This window comes from Sinohyriopsis cumingii, chromosome 16 (genome assembly GCF_028554795.1).
Source record: "Sinohyriopsis cumingii isolate HCF-2022 chromosome 16, ASM2855479v2, whole genome shotgun sequence".
Taxonomy (NCBI): domain Eukaryota; kingdom Metazoa; phylum Mollusca; class Bivalvia; order Unionida; family Unionidae; genus Sinohyriopsis; species Sinohyriopsis cumingii.
The window spans coordinates 89,714,462-89,731,303 of NC_142976.1; the positions used below are offsets into that span (position 1 = coordinate 89,714,462).

Below are 16,842 nucleotides of genomic sequence, written 5' to 3' on the forward strand. Positions count from 1 at the left end.
ACGAGGAATATATCATCGAATGGTCCAGGAGGATATTTAACCAACGAAACCGCGAGGCAAAAGATCTCGGTAGAAGAATAATCGGTAAGTTCACACAAGGTGGAAAAAACCACGACTACAAACGATATTGCTCACGGCTGATTATAGATGACGCAGAATATGATTTCGTAATCAAGGACGCAGTGGCAAAAAATAGATACGTGAACTGCAAAACAGCTTTCTTGTCCAATGGAACAAGGTTGGGTACAGTTGTTACCTACAGCGATGGAGACAGCCCGGCATACCCGCATTTGAGGGCGTCTATGCTGGGTTACGCCGCTATTAATTTATTCTCGATGATAAATAGATTTCCCGACACCGCGGTTAGAGTAGCCGTTGATTCATTTTATGTTGACGTAGCGTATAAGGAAAACGTAGCCGAGTTTACTAGTCCGGACGAGAGTTGGGGTACATGGAGAATTAAAAATGAAATACGACGCGATTATTCCCCGTCAGCAGATGTCACCGTTGAGAACAACTACTTACGCGGTGATAAATTGTCAGAATGGTCTAATGCACCATCGTGTTCTGATCCAATTTGTAGACATAAAACAGTTTATTTAAGCGGCTGTGGCGGGTCAGGAAAGACGACTCGGGCAATTGAATTATTTCGAACGCGGGCAAGTATAATCGTGCTTACACCGACCCATAGACTAGCGCGAGAGATAAAACAACGAAATGTTGACGCCGTTACTTATCACAGCTTTTTTCGATACAGCGGCGGTGAATGGACTCCTGATCGAATGGGTGAAAAATTTTTTCCGGACATTATCATCTGGGATGAGATATGTACTGTTTCGTTAGATACTTTACAAATGTTTCTTGAGTGGTTGCTGCGCGCGAATACAGCGGTAATCATGTGTGGGGACCATGGCCAACCACCACCATTTGTCGGCGAGGGTCCACATGATTGGTTGAGCGGGTTCGTAGACTATTATGAAGAAACCGATACTGATTACCGAGCACTTGATGAACAACTGCGCGAGGTTAAAAAACTAATCAGATTACAGCCGGATAGAGTTCAATGTGAAATAATCCGCGAGGTGATTCCGGAAACGCCGTTAAATGAATTCTGGGAAACATGGAGACCAAACGATTTGATTGTAGCGAGTAGAAAGATAGTCAGAGACACACTTCAGCGGAAGTTGTTTACGTTGCATAAGGAAAAGTTTCCAACGCGTCCAGTGCCGTTATGTTATAGACCCGCTGACACACGACGGCAGAACATTGAAGTTGAAATTCCAGCCCCGACAGCGTCGGGGACAAAAAAACAAATTCTCGTGCTGAATGATATCGTGCTCGTTGATATCAGCGTCGTCGAGGACGCGCTACGTGCTGATAAATCCCCGTGGACGCTAGGATACGCAACGACAATACATTCCTCGCAGGGACTAACCATCACGGACACAATTGTTTGGATGGTTGATAATCGCATCGAATGGTCAAATCTAGTCTATCTTGCAGTGTCCCGAGTACGGAGAATAAATCAGCTTCGAAGAATTGTTGTTGACGAAGTCAGTGACGAAGCCGGCGACAAAGTCACCATCGATGCAAGCGTCATTGATAGAAAACTCTCGGGTTACCGCCAACAGGATAAAAAAAAACAGCGGCGTTTTGATATTGATGCCGAATTAATAATTGCGTTACGACAACAACAGAATAATCACTGCGCGAGTTGTAATTGTGTAATGCGCTGGCGTTATTCGGATAAAGACGCTCGCCAATTTACCGTGGACAGGATCGATAACAGTCTCGGTCATGTCAAAAACAATGTGAGGTTGACCTGTCTTGAGTGCAATAGACGCAACGGCGCTAGTTAAGGCCACGTGGGGGTAATTGAGTATCATCAGGTATCACTTGTAGTTGCTCGCGTGTAAATCCGCGCTGAGGAGCAGTTGAATCCAGTCTGTAGATCGGTGGTCTACCAGTTGATCGTGTTATCGTTGATATGTTATGTGTGGTAACACTCCAAATAGGATCGGTAGCCCTTTTTTTACCGCCTTCAAGCTCTCCTGGTTCATATAGATATCTCACGGTGACATTGCCGAGAATCGGCTTGGAAACGCTATTTATTTTTGATTTTCCGGGTATATACTCGTATTTAATCGCGTCGCTGGGCTTCATGTTGATTGCTCGGGTAATCTCGTTATTTAACGCTGCAATTACGCCTGGCAACCTTTTGACCCATTCACGAGATCGTTTTTCTTGGATGAATTCCTTCGCGTATTGATATCCAAATAACCGTTCAGCGAGAGTCCGATTGAATCGTTCAACAATTGCCTGATCACGATGTAACGCAGTATGACCTCGTCGTACCGCGACGCTATGATGTTTCAGCGTTGATAAAACAGCGCCGCGAAATTCACTACCGGGATCAACTTGTAATAGATTTGGCCAGCGCAGAGAACCTCTTTGATAAATTCTTTCAAACGCAGCGGCTACTTCAGTTGCTGACTTTGTTTTTAACGGCTCCGCTTGTTTGTATCGGCTCGCAACATCAACTACGGTTAGCGCGTATTTGTAACCATTGTCATGCGGCAAAAATAGTATATCAGCCTGATGAACTTCATTAGGTACGCTGACATCAAAGCGCGAGAAGTTGATTTGTTTAGGCGGTGGTAGATAAATTTGCCATATAGCCTGTTTGGATAACCAATTAGCCGCAGTGGCCTTTGTTACCTTTGCAGCGCTTGCAAGCTTACCAATTGCGGCCTTCCCCTTCCAGTATCCTCTCGGAGAATAATAGATGGATTCCATGTTGTTATTAATTACCAGCGCCCATCATTAATTTACCTTTCATAGCCGATTTTACCAACCATGAAGCCAATTTTTCTTTGACGGATTTATCGGGAATAGCATTTAACGCGTGAATTAATTTTAGATCCGCGATATGACGCTGTTGCAGATCGCTACTTTTGTAAGCAACATCATGAGCATGACACGCCTTATCGATAGCGTTTATTGGATACTCACCGGGTTTGGGCTGATTTTGATCATCGAGTCTAATATCTAATCGTGTTCCGGGGCCACAGTAGTTATATCCTGGGAGGTGTTTTTCTCCTGGATACTTTGCCCACGGTGTTCCGGGGAGTTTTGCCAATTTGGCTGCAATATCACCTCCTCGCTTTTTTTTAAAACATCTCCGGGTTTAATAGAAATAAATCTAAATTTCTTTGTACCGCATTGTGCACACTTACCAGTAAGGGCCGATCTGTTATTTCTTGTTGTAGCGGTTGTCATATCATTTGTGCCAGTACGTACTCTACACTTCACACAATATAGATCCATAATTTATGTATAGAGATATGAATATAATTGATTTTTCGGCGACTAAAACAAGAGAACCAGTTAAGCATGTTGCAGCGTTACCAAACTCGATCCGGATGATTATCATCGGACCATCTGGATCCGGCAAGACGCAATTGTTACTCAATTTAATAATGAGATGGATGAAGTGGGATAAGTTGTATTTGGTTGCTCCTAGCGTAGATGATCAACGATGCTACGAGGTGTTGAAAGATTTCAACGAGAATGCATCAGCGATCGCTAAAAAAAATGTTATTGAGTTTATTACAGATATCAATGATGCACCGGGTATTGATGATATTGATGGCGACGTTAACAATCTAGTCGTGTACGATGATGTTATGTTAGACAATCAAAAAAACCCAGCTAGGATATTTTCCAGAGGCAGGCATAAAAACACTGACGTGATATATGTCACTCAACGATACACTCAGATTCCAAAAGTAATCAGAGACAACTGTAATATTCTTGCTGTATTCAACGGCGTTGATACACACACGCTACGAAATATTTGGCAGACATGGTGCGGCGGTGACATGGACTTTAATGGTTTTCGAAACTTTTTTAGTCATGCTCAGTCGACCCCACATGGATTCGTAACGATAAATTTACATGATCCTCGGACACGATATCGTATCGGACTTGACCAAATATTCGGTTAGTTGTAAATAATTTTCATTGTAAATAGCCACTTAGCAGCAGGGGGGGCGATGACATCGACGCGGTCGTCGATGTGCTTACCGGACGCTGACGACGCTGGGGATCGGCGCGCAGAAGGTGTTAATTAAACCAAATGACGTCACCATCGTGTAGGATGGACCGACGTCGTTTTTTTTTTACCAGGCGCTGACGACACTAGATCGTTGAGTGCAGAAAGTAATAATTAAGCAAAATAACGATTGGACAAAATGTCCGATTCGCCCCCCCCCCTGCTGCTCCCAAATTCTCATCTAGTTGATTGCTAGAACATTCAGTCGTGTCCACTAATGTTTAAATGAAGATGGGTAATGTATTGTTCCACCTTGTTGCAAATAAATCCACCACTAATCAACCTGATAGGATGCAGACAAGACAGAAGATAAATACATCGAGAGACAACTCTGTGTGAAGCAGTTGGCCTTTCCTTGAGAGAGAGAGTTCCCCTTTTAGCCGAGTTAGGTCACAACTGTCAAATTATCCAACTTATTTAAGAATCTTGGAATGAATGTACTCCAGCATACACCTAAAGCATGGACAATGGCTTTCATTTCCAGCTTGTTGATGTGAAGAGTCTCCTGGTTTGACCAACTGCTGCTGACTATCAAGAAGTCTGTGAACAAGTGTGCCCTATAGCCCGATAAGCTGGAATCTGAGCAGACTGTGAACTGTTGTTGTGGGTCCTCCAAAAGGTATTCCTGCCTTTAGCTAATCTGTTTTACCATTGAGACAAGAACTATTTGATGCCTGTTAATATTACAATGAGATGATTAAGCAAAGAAGATATTTGGCACCACTGCTATGAGTGCCATTTGAAGGAAGCACAATTAAAGACAGCTGAAGAATACAAGATCCACTGCTGCGCTGAAGAGGCATAACAGGTGAAGCGAGGAAACACTCTCACCATAATAACTTTTTTGTAAGTTTTGTGGAGACACGAGAAGAATAAAGTCTATACATGTGAAAGGAAGATGAACGATATTGATATGTGTTAGGAATTTCAGATCTAATATCCAGCTTAGGCTGTGAAGGAGATAGAGAACTTTGCTCATGTCTTAAACCGAAGCCATGCATACAACTTGCTATTGTAGACTATTGTCCAGGTACACCAACATCATAGATAATTTCAATATGTGTGTTACTACTGAGGCCCTTGGGAAAGCCCAGGGGCTGATGTTGAGGACAACAGAAGTGCTCAGAATTAATACATCACTCCACAGTAACCACAACATTTGGCATGAATGGGGAGACGAAAAACAGGTTGGGCAGATCTAGGCTTATGGCATATTTGCTGCAATCAACCGACAAACGGACAGACCTTGCGGTTTCTATTTTGAATCTGGGTGCTTTGATCAAATTATTTAGATTGCTCAGGTCTATAGCGGCCATAGCTTGAATTTCACAACCAGAAGGAAGTATGACAGGTTTTAAACTACCTCTAACACACATTTCTCTAAGTGTTTATCTCCTTCTGGTATTGCTGGTAGTGTCCATCATGAAGGGGCAGAACATAAGTGGATGAGGTTGGACAAATGAGACATGAAACTCTCTGAAACTAATAGAACTAAGAAGCATACAGTCATTATGTGGAAAGAAGTTGCTTCACACATCTCAGAACAGAAGAAGACTTGAATGCACTTGTGGCTGACTATGGGTGGTAGGGAGGGCAGTCACTGTTTATTGTGGGGAAGCTTAAGGTGTGAGAAAACATGTTTTCACTCATCCCCCTTCCTGTTTTTCTGCGAGAGGCAGGTGTGTATGATTCTCTGTTACTCACTTTGTCCTCGCGAACAACCTCAGCAATTCTGCTGACAGTTATTGTACCTTCAATGAGACCACTCTTGGCAAAGGCACACGATCTTCCACTTGTTAAGCATCATATTCCTATACTGAAGTCTATGGTAAGTACATAATACATGATAAAGATGAAGCTATATCTTCAACTTGTGTTATAATGACCTGCCTAGTCAACAGCACTTTATTGATAATATTGAGCAGGCATGTTTCCAAATCTTTATCATTGCTGCATGGCAAAGTCTCTAGGTGCAGGTATCTAACGAGTTGTGGGAGGAAACTTAGGTTGTTTAACAGGTCGAGGGGGAGGCATCTCCACGTCCCCAAGATATTCATTGAATCAAAACCAATACATTTAAGGTATCTGGGTTGGGTAGGTATGAGACTACACTCATAGAACAAAGAAAATGCCAATGCAACTTCAAAGCTAATAACAAATATTTATCAATAAAAACACAAATGTCAATAATGAAGCAGAAACTAAACATTAAATAATATTAGTAATTATTGTTAAAAGTTCAGACAGGAAACCTAGCATTTTCAGACATGCAGTTAACTAGTTAAAATCTCAAAGTACAGTCCTACCTGTTTATGTCAACAACTTTGTAGGACCAAGCGAAAGCTTGATTTTTTAATCCGACCGCGACATTAAAGCCTGGCGGCAAGATCAACTAATTGTTGAATAAAGTACAGGTCGGAACTGGCCGCTTGCCGACATAAATTATTAGGCGGGAAAATTAAAGCCTGTCGGGAAGATTAACTAATTGTTAAACAAAGTATGGGTCAGACCTGGCAGCTTGTCGACAAAAATGATTAGAAAACAAAGGATTTGTTTAAGCTGGGACCAAGGGCTTCTGTCGATATGTACGTTTATATTTTATCTCGACGTCGACATAAGCATGGCAATTTTGGTAGAAATAGTAGAACAAGGGATCAGGGCTTTGCTCTTTTGCCGAAATAATGGGCTTTTTGACATAAGTGATGTTGATATAAGTGGGTAGGACTGTAGTGACAAAGTTAAAAATATAAATAAATGCACCATAAAATGCAAAAATTATATATATATATATATATATATATATATATATATATATATATATATATATATATATATATATATATATATATATATATATATATATATATAAGTTGAAAACACATTCAATCCAATGGTTTCCTAATATGCATGTTGACAGTGCAAGTGAAAGTTAAAGAAGTGACATCTGCGTTATGGGTTGCCAGCTCATGGGTCAAGTGGAGATAATCTATAGGATTTGCTTCCTTTGATATATACAAAATGATGCTATCATGTCTATAGGAGAGCTGGATTCCAGAGGTAGCAGAAAGGAATTCCTAACATTAATGTGATCAGGTGAGGTATTAAGAAATGGGAGGTTAACCATTGTCTTGAATCTACTGCATTTGTGATATGTAGTCAGAACTTCCAGACTGTGTATATTTATGCTCTCTGTTGTACTAAATATGGCCTGATCATCTGTGTATGTATATTGAATGCATACATATGTGAGAGAAATAAAAAAAGGCATCTGGCTATACTAAATTGGTGAAGTTTTCTTAAATACAATAATAAAGCTTAAAATTCACACATAAATGCAACAATAACAGTATTAAAATGTATATCTTTTTGTATAAATGAAAATGTTTAGATTTGTAATAATCTGTTACTGACACTTACAGTAACTCAGATTGGAAAAGTGATCTTATTACTCCAAACCCTGCATGAATTAGGCATGAAAAAATGAATAATACTTATAAAAATATACAATCCATTATGCTTAAATATTTATTTTTATATATTTATCTATTCTAAAACAAACGTATACAAATAATGAGTTGATACAAGAATATTGGTTGCCATATGAAATATGAAGACTCAAATGAGAATCATTATAACTCGTGAAATGTGTTAGTGATATGTCACTGGATGAGAAAGTGAAAACAGACTCAACATAGCTCTGTAACTGTGAAAATTAAATTGGTACCTATATTTCGGTTATCTGATTATGATTGGATGTATCATCAACAGTGCATTAAAAATAATGAAAACTACTGACTGGCTGAAAATAAAATGCTTGAAATATTGAACATAATTTGGCAGAGAAAGATTATGTCTAGGCAAAATGTACACAACTGTAAGCTTGAATCTAACACCATTATCACACCATCACTGTTGCCAAATAGGTACTATGTAAACAGGGAAATCTAACTAGAATGAATTGCTATTGTGGGTACCCAGATGAGATTAATTTCCAAACCAAAAGCAATGCAACATGTCATTTTAACAATTTTAAAAGTTACCCCTTGGATAGATCATTCATTTGATCTAAACATATTTAGCTGATGTTACCAAAAATAATGTAATTTGGCCATACAATTACATTACATTCTATGGAAATTGAATTAGCTATCTGTGCCTTGCAGCTTTAAAATTAACTGACGATTACTGTGGTGTTAACAAATGTGAAAGCCTGATTTTCTCTTCAATCTTATATTCAGATGTCTCAGACTTGATACTTTGCTCTTGAATTATGCTAAAAAATAATATTTTCCAATGAAACTAGATCATATTTAACACATCATATTTTGCAACGAAATTAGATCATATTTAACAAACACTTTGTAATGTTCTTAGATGACACTTAATCCTTTACCTCATGCAAGCGCCTTTGCACGTCTGTACACCATTCTCATGGAAGTGCCTTTCGACGCCTGCTGGAAACATCAGCCATTTTTAGCAGGTTTTCATAGCGCCACCTTCGGGGAAAACCCTCTATTAGATGTTATGTACTTTCATTGGTGTGAATGACCATTATGTCTGATCGCGTGTTGCTGTTTATGCTCTGGTTGAAATCTGCTAGTTAAAGTAACTGGGTCATATTCTCCACTCTCCAAAATGGAGGCCACAGATTTCGTTCAGTATTTACTCGAGTTTTCACGATTAGAACCTCAACTATGAAAGCTTCATTAATTTAAGTAAAGGCTCTGATGTTGTTGTTATTGTAGGGTTTATTGCCATTTTTCAGTAAAATATAGGGTATACATGGCGGCAAGAATAACTGGTGGATTAAGACCCCAGGAAGACCCGGGAAGAACCACCAACCCACGCAGACAGAGGTGATATGGCAGTGATCCGTAACGGTGAGCGCTTTAGACCACTTGGCCCCTCGAGGCCCCGCTCTGATATTGATGTAGCAGCAATTAGTTTTTATACATTTTCAAATTTAGATGATTTAGTGATGTAAACAGACAGAGAACTTGTAAATTTGGAGTATGAGAAATGGCAGCTATGGTTGGTCATGTGGCTTCACTGAATTGAAGGTGGACAAGTTCTCTCAAGATTTTAAAACTCATAAAAAATTCTTCCATGAAAAAAAATTATAGAGCTATAACGATCGGATTTTACTCCTAAATCTTTCCATACATAATATATGTGTACCAAAAATGTAAAATGGTTACAATTGCTGTTAAACGTAACATACACTACACTGCCTAACAGTTAACAGGCAGGCCTATATGTATGGAGTAAAAATCTATTTATAGTGCACTGCACTGGGTAATTTGCTGCGTGTATATCGAAGCACTAAAAAGCCATACACTATTAGGTAAAGGGTTAATACATATTTTGAAAATATCAACAGAGTTTATGAAATATTATACAGATAAAGTTAAATGATGAAAAGGTTTATAAGCAAAATTGACAGGATTCTCTTATATGTGTATTAGGAAATCTTGAAATACCAGTATGCAAAACATTTCTTACAATGCCTACACTAATTTTCTGATTTCATTACACACAATGCAATTTATCAAAACACTTGAAATAGAGTTTTCAATTAGCAATATACATTTCATTTCAACCCACATATAGTGCCTTAATGTGAAAGAAAAGAAATTTTAAAATTTTCTACCTGGCAACAAACAACGCAGAAAATCCTCCAATTACGCCATAAAATCCTAACAATCCTGCTTCTTTCTGAAATATATAAACATATATCATAGTTATTTTAATACAAGCCCCCTTCTAATAAATGCCTCTTTTTTCCAAAAAAAAAGAAATTCTTACCTTACTGAGGCTTATATATACCTGTATATCTAAATAATTAAAACAGTACATGAGTATTTCAACAACTGTTAAATAAATCGAAACAACTTAATTTTACCACTGTGTTTCAGAAAGAAAAGAAAAAGTTTACTATATTCTATTGGTAAAAGTCCAAGTGTTACTGATTCATCATTATCTTCTCAAAATTCATACATAAAACCTGTCATTTTCTTTGTTTTCTTTAATTTGGCAAAATAAGTCTTTGATGATTTTTACGTTTCATACATTTTTGTACATGTGATAACCATGGATCAAACTACTGAATTTGTAGTACATAGCACAGAACATCTAATTAGTCCAGTTTATATCACTGCCCAACCCATTGTAAATACATGATGTCACTGAAAGCAAGTGGAAAGTTACAGCTATTACATATATGATTAATTATAACTGGTATGTTTCTGGCTTGTACTGTGGTCCGAGTCTAATTTCAGACTATTTTCTGCATGAATTTTAGGACCATGGTACTAATGCTAGTAGTATTCTAAAAACTATGGTACATACGCTCATGCATATACAATATACATACTGACGAAAAGATGGACATCGTGTATAATTCATGGAATTCAATTGACATGACTGTTTTTAGTAAACTTACTTAAAACAAACATCAAATCAGGGTTCGAAAATTTCATTTGTCGAATCGTATTTACAAGCACAGTGGATGAGGAAGGGTGAGTCATTTTTGCAAAATGAGTGGCGTTTTAAACACATTCAATATTATGAACAGTGAAGGATGAGTAAAAAATTGATGCTCAACAAGTTCCAAGTTATCTATGCCAAAACAACATGTCCATTCAAGATATCACAGTAGATATACTATAACTTGTTTATCAAGTACTCTAACTTGTACTTAGCATCAGTTAATCAGTTATAATTGCTTGGTATTTGGAATGATTCTCCTTCCATTTACTCCTTTTTCCAATTGCTGCTGAATATTATCTAAATCTGTTATGATGTTGTTTACTTGAGTCTTTCCAAACATGACATTTCTCAGCAAGAACTTTTGAACTCCCATGACTGTCATTGTCTTAAGTAATATGCAACGATACAGTTTTGTTAACACCTTATGTCTATTATGCTAACTGTACAGTACTGCAATTTAATTATGTAGGCAAAACTTTTGTAAACGAAATGCGTTGTTTATAAAAGAAGTGATACATGGACTGTCATGTGATTTTTCTGTCTTTGTCTAGTACCCTGTTATGTTCAATGTTAATTTCTCTGTGTCAATGCACAAAATCTATATTTAGCCAATGCTGACCATGTTATGATCTTGAAAATTATGTCCAGTCATAACCATCAAAGAGAAGAAATGAAATGTTGTGTGAAGTCCAAAACTCTATCACAGTATTGTTGACCCCATATGTAAACATTAGAGTTTACAGACAATGATATAATATTAACCTTGGTTTACCTAATACTTCTTTCAGTAACGAAAATCTGACAGTGAAACAGACGTTAGTAAAGATAATCAGATTACTTACCTTACCTTGAATATTGATTCTGGACACATTAAAATAAAATGTGGCCACTTGTGAGACATACATTGATAATTTTGCAATAATATGCTGGCCACTGGTTGCATAAGAGGGGTAACCAATATTGAGGAGTACTTTTTAACATAAACTCGTCAGTGCCAAGAGATTTTAGTTGTAAAAAGTGTGTAGCCACTGGTCAGGGTGGCCATTCAAGAAGGGGACCACTGTATGTCTAGTTTACAGATTGTTTCTTTGTCGGAAAATGGATAAAGGTGTCACAAACTCAACTTCATTCAAAGGTGTCTAGGTCTTGTCACAGTTTCCCTGCAAGACAATCAGTAAAGATGTCAAAGTCTAAGCTTCGTTCAAAGGTGACTAGGTCTTGTTTACAATTGTTTTAGTCCAACAATCAAAAAAAGTGTCACTGATTATACTTGTACGCCCAACTGTTTGAATTAAGAACTAACTGCTATGGTACACATATTGGATGTCAATTTGGCAACATTTACATTTAAGACAAAGGAGACATCATAAAAAGTCATCTGCTGAAAACACATTAAATAATGTTCATCCATTCTGGGAGAGAAGGTACAAGACTTTTAAGACAGTTGTCACGGCAGACATCTTGAATCTACATCTGGCACCTACTAGGTATCATAAGAAGTGTAACGCTGACAACTCCATGTTGATATAGCCATTCATTTGGGGAGGAGTAGAGATAATATTTTCAAGACTTTCCATTTAACAGAAGTAGCAATAACAAGATTTACAAGACAGCTGCTGTGGTGACCATATTGTGCATCAGAATGGCCCTGTTTTCAAGTAAGACCAACTACAGCATCATAAGAAGTAAAACCCCATTTAAATATGACTTTCTGTTCAAGCAGAGTTGTGATAGCAAGTCGTTTCTTTATGTTATGGCAGACATGTTGTATGACTAGGATCAGCCAGACATAGGAAGCTTCCAATTTAAAACCCCATTTTGATATGACCATTGCAATAACAAGGTTTTTAAGATGGCTGATGTGGCACCATATCGTACTGCACCATTTTCATTCAGGACCAAGTAAACAGCATATGGGGTTCTCACCAGTTATTATGTACTTTTCAGAGAGTGATGTATGTAAGGTGAAGTTGTTTGCATTTAAAACATGCACAATGGAGAGAATGGTGTCATACCTCTATGCTACACTAATGTAATGTCGATGATATTTCTTTGAATATTGTACTTTTGGAAATTGTACATGATTTAAACACACTGCTAACTAAAATGAATGCTCCCTTGTGCTAAAAAAATCAGCCTGAATTAGTCTAAAGTACAATATCCATGGCAGGTATTAAAATAGAAAAAATGAATGTTGCCAGACTTGACAATACCAGCTTCTGAAAGTGCAATGAATGAAATACCAAATATATAAAATGTCAAAAAAGTTATCAGCTCTTTTTTATACAATTTACCTCTAAGTTCAGGAAGTGAAAATGACCAAGTGAAGCTAGCACTTTTTTGAAAGGTGCACATCTGGAGTAATTCCTTTCTGTATACTCTATAACCCATATTACACCCATCAATAATATACCAAAATTGAAAATAGTAAGATCTTTTTAAAACTGGCAAATGTTTCAAGAAATCCCTTTAATACATCTTAATGACTTGGTCTCACAAAGGTAGATGCGTGTAAAATAAGAAAGAACTGACAAGCTCTATTAAAAATTTAAACTATATGAGACAACTCCTAAGATAAACATACTTAAATCCTGAACATAATCAGTCAGCGCTCTGTAATGGTTACTAGTTTTGTAACTATGTTTCATGTTGTGATACCAAAATGTGACCCCACATTTCAGCACAAGTGAACAAGATATTGAAATATATAACATACAGGACACTCTTCATTGTGATTGATCTACATGTGACATAACATGTCAGTGTACAAGGTGAATGGCTTTTGAAACTACCTGATGTTGAAGGAAACTCTGTTAGCACCTTTGTATTATAAACAGGAATCCCCTCACCAATTGGTTTGGTAGTGCAATCAAAGTAATACCATACAGCCATTTGTTGAGATGAATTCGCATACCAATTTTTCTCATAAAATTTTCAACATTAAATCCTTCAAAAGAATATTTTTTGATATATTGTACAATTTAGTAACATCACCTAAATAGAACAACTACTGTTTAACTTTGTACCAATTGGCTACTTTCTGGATTACTCCATTCTGCATCAAGTACTGAACTTTATTTGGTGGCCTTGTTTTTTTAAGAGCAGCGCGTGCATTATTGATGACAGATTCTTCCGCAGTAACCTTTTGTTCAGCTTTTGTAATTTAACAACATGAATAGAAACTGGTTTGAAATAAAGTCACCAATTGGTACAATACAATGTTGCCTGATATAATAATTCTGACACTTTCTAGTATTTCTGTCTGATAAAAAGAAATAAATGGCATCTAGGTTATGATAGAAGGAACATCCATATTTGTAAACTTTAAAAAAAAGTCTTTCAGAGGGAAGCACACTCTACTGACCAACAAAAATTTCTAGGAATCTAAGATAGAACCATTTCTTCTATTTCAGGGCTGAGTGCTGAAATTCTTTGGTTATTTAGGGATTTAGCACCAGCGCATTGTAACAAAGTGCCTTGCCCTTGAAGGCATTGATGGGGGTAGGGGTAAAGTACTTTTAAGCTAAAGTGTGTGTGTGTGTGTGTGTATGTGTGTGTGTGCCAGAGATATTACAGTTTGGTGCAAGGACATGTCCAGTGATTACCCATTATCAAATTTATATGGTAAAAATGGTGAAAACGTCCTATTCAGTTTCTGACAAATATTTTGTACTATCTAAAATAAAATAAACTGTATAATACTTTTGTAAAAAAAATAATTAAAATTTCATGCTGCCATTCCAACCTTAACATTAAAAAAATACAAACAAATGACTGAGACTATTTGGTCTCATCATCACTGCTGGCCTAATATGAGTTATTATTCCAGGTGAGGATAAGGGGCTGTCCATTTAGTACATTCGAAAACAGTCATATTTTTTTTAACCCCCCTCATTTGCAGGGTGTACTTTTTCCTAACCCCTCCTCGTGAGAACATATACATTTGCTTAGTATCCCCATTCAAACACTGTCAGTTTGTTTGCATTTCAAAGTCAGGCAAGAGGTTATTTAGTAACACGGTTTCCATATTTGCATGATCAAGCAGCAGATTTGATCATTCACTGTGTTTGATAATCTCACTAATTCCATACATTTTTATTTATCCATTATCTCAAAAATATTAAAAACTGTACATTGCAATTACTGGATGCGGATGACACAGTTCTGACTGTAATGCATCATCTATCCTGGAAACCAGAAAAGAACACAAGAGCTAATCTAGTTGCTTACAATTAACTTATCAGTTATATATATGTTCTTTAAAAAAGTACAAGGGAAGACACTTCTCTCTCTTTTTGTACAACTTGTATCGCCATGATCAGACCCGCTTAATATGCAACTGCACTACACAGAATGGTTGACTGCCCTCTCAATGGACAATTGGAAATGATGCACTGCACTTATTTATAACTTCTCTTCTTCATGCATTTCATTTTTAAAATTGGTAAGGGGCTAAAACAAATTGGAAAGTTGCAAATACTATCAGTTGTTTGTTGTTGGCTATGGCAAATAGGTTTTATTGGAAGTTTAATAAATTTTTGGTTATTAGGTGTGTATGTACTACTTGGTCTTATCCCCACCCATACATATTCAGACTTTACCTCTCCCAGTGTGCACATACAAAATGGCCAGTCCTCAACAAAACAATGTTTAATCCAAAGACAACACAAGATTCTCATTTAAACTAACATGTGTCAACTAAAAAATGGCCACTGATATTTGAGACCGAGAGAGCAATAAATACATTTATTTAAAAATCAAAACTGTTATGAGCTGTAAAAATATGTTAAATAATAATGATAAATACATACATATAAAAACAATGAATGAAGTGACTAAGTTTTGTGCATTTATTTTATATCCCTTTTAAAAAATGTTTTTATAATTCTCTCAATCCCAATTTTCTGACACTTCAGTCTCTCAAAATTCTGCTGTGATGGCCAGACCTAACAGCAGTTCCGTCCCAAGCATTAGTCAGTTCCTAGTGATATATTCCTCACTAGAAGTTTTCCAGATGTTGTTTCTGCTTTGGGGTGATGCTGCCTTTCTCTCATCCATCAGCAATATAAAAATAAATAATAGATGTATACACACGGATTCAGTTCTGACAGGGATTATTACTAAAAAGTGAGTGCTTTAAAGGAGTTAATGCCATGGGTCAAAAGAAGAGGGATTTTTGTTACCATCCGCATACCAAGGTCAGTCAAAATAAATTGATTAATTTCTACCGAGTGACCGATAGTTAGAGCTGATAAGGAGGTTTAAATAGCTTAAAAGTTCAGTATGGAATAAGGCCTGACAACGTTGGTCTCCGCTGTCAGAAGAAAAAATAACGGAGACCCACTTGATGGTTTATTGACTGACAGAAACGAATCTAAGACAATGTTTGTAATAATTGAATAAATGGAATTTCACTAGTCTTTTAACACTTTTGATTAGCTTGCTGAAAAAATAACAGAACTTACATCTGAGGCTGCCAATTATTTCTCTAGGCTTTGCGTTCTCAACCAAATACTTACTTCTTCCCCGGTTGAAAACTATTTCACCGCCATTACTGTCACAATAGAGCTACATTCAGTTCTTTTTGCAGCGTCCATCGGATCCGAATAATCCAAAGCAAGTCTCACAAGACTAAAATTAATGTGGCCGCAGAATTTATACTTTAATTTTATAAGGAGATTTATTTAAAAATATGCTAGTTTTCCTCGTGATTAAGAAAAAAGACAGATTTTCACCTTGTGACAATCGAAAACTACAAATGCATGGTCAAGTGGCACATTTCCCCAAACTATTTATATCTGACCAATGACAATGTTTTATTGTTTGTTGTTTGTTGGAAGGAATACTTTTGATGGGAAAAAATATAGCGTTCATAATATAAAATATGAATTTGATGACTGGATATCTAAAGTGGAAGTTTTTGATTATGTTTAGCTCTCACTTTTAGACAGACCTACCAAACCAGCTATTTCAACCACCTGTAGAAGCAGTTTTATTGAGTAAACAACCTGAGACAGAAACAATTTTGAATCCAAACCACCCAGGTATATATATTTTTAAAAGTGCTGTGCACAGGTCCCATGTATGTTTGAATCGAACAGCCCTGACCAGTGTGCTACCAATATTGTTATTGCATTAAGATGCAAGATAAAATGGGCAATAATACAAACCTAGCTGGAACAATCTGCTTTGTTCTTATGCATATTTTCAGGTGATGAAAATAATATTCACCACTTTTG

The 16,842-nt window shown here is 37.0% G+C and overlaps 1 protein-coding gene across 3 annotated transcripts in view; it reads right to left on the reverse strand.

The window, feature by feature from the left end:
• LOC149780972 (solute carrier family 49 member 4-like) overlaps positions 1–16,842 on the reverse strand; it is an 89,995-nt gene that overhangs the window by 34,205 nt on the left and 38,948 nt on the right. For all 3 annotated transcript variants that reach the window (XM_089938084.1, XM_089938085.1, XM_089938086.1), the window contains one exon: positions 9,765–9,829. In XM_089938084.1, coding sequence (XP_089794210.1) covers positions 9,765–9,829 — 65 coding nt within the window. The remainder of the gene's footprint in view (positions 1–9,764; positions 9,830–16,842) is intronic.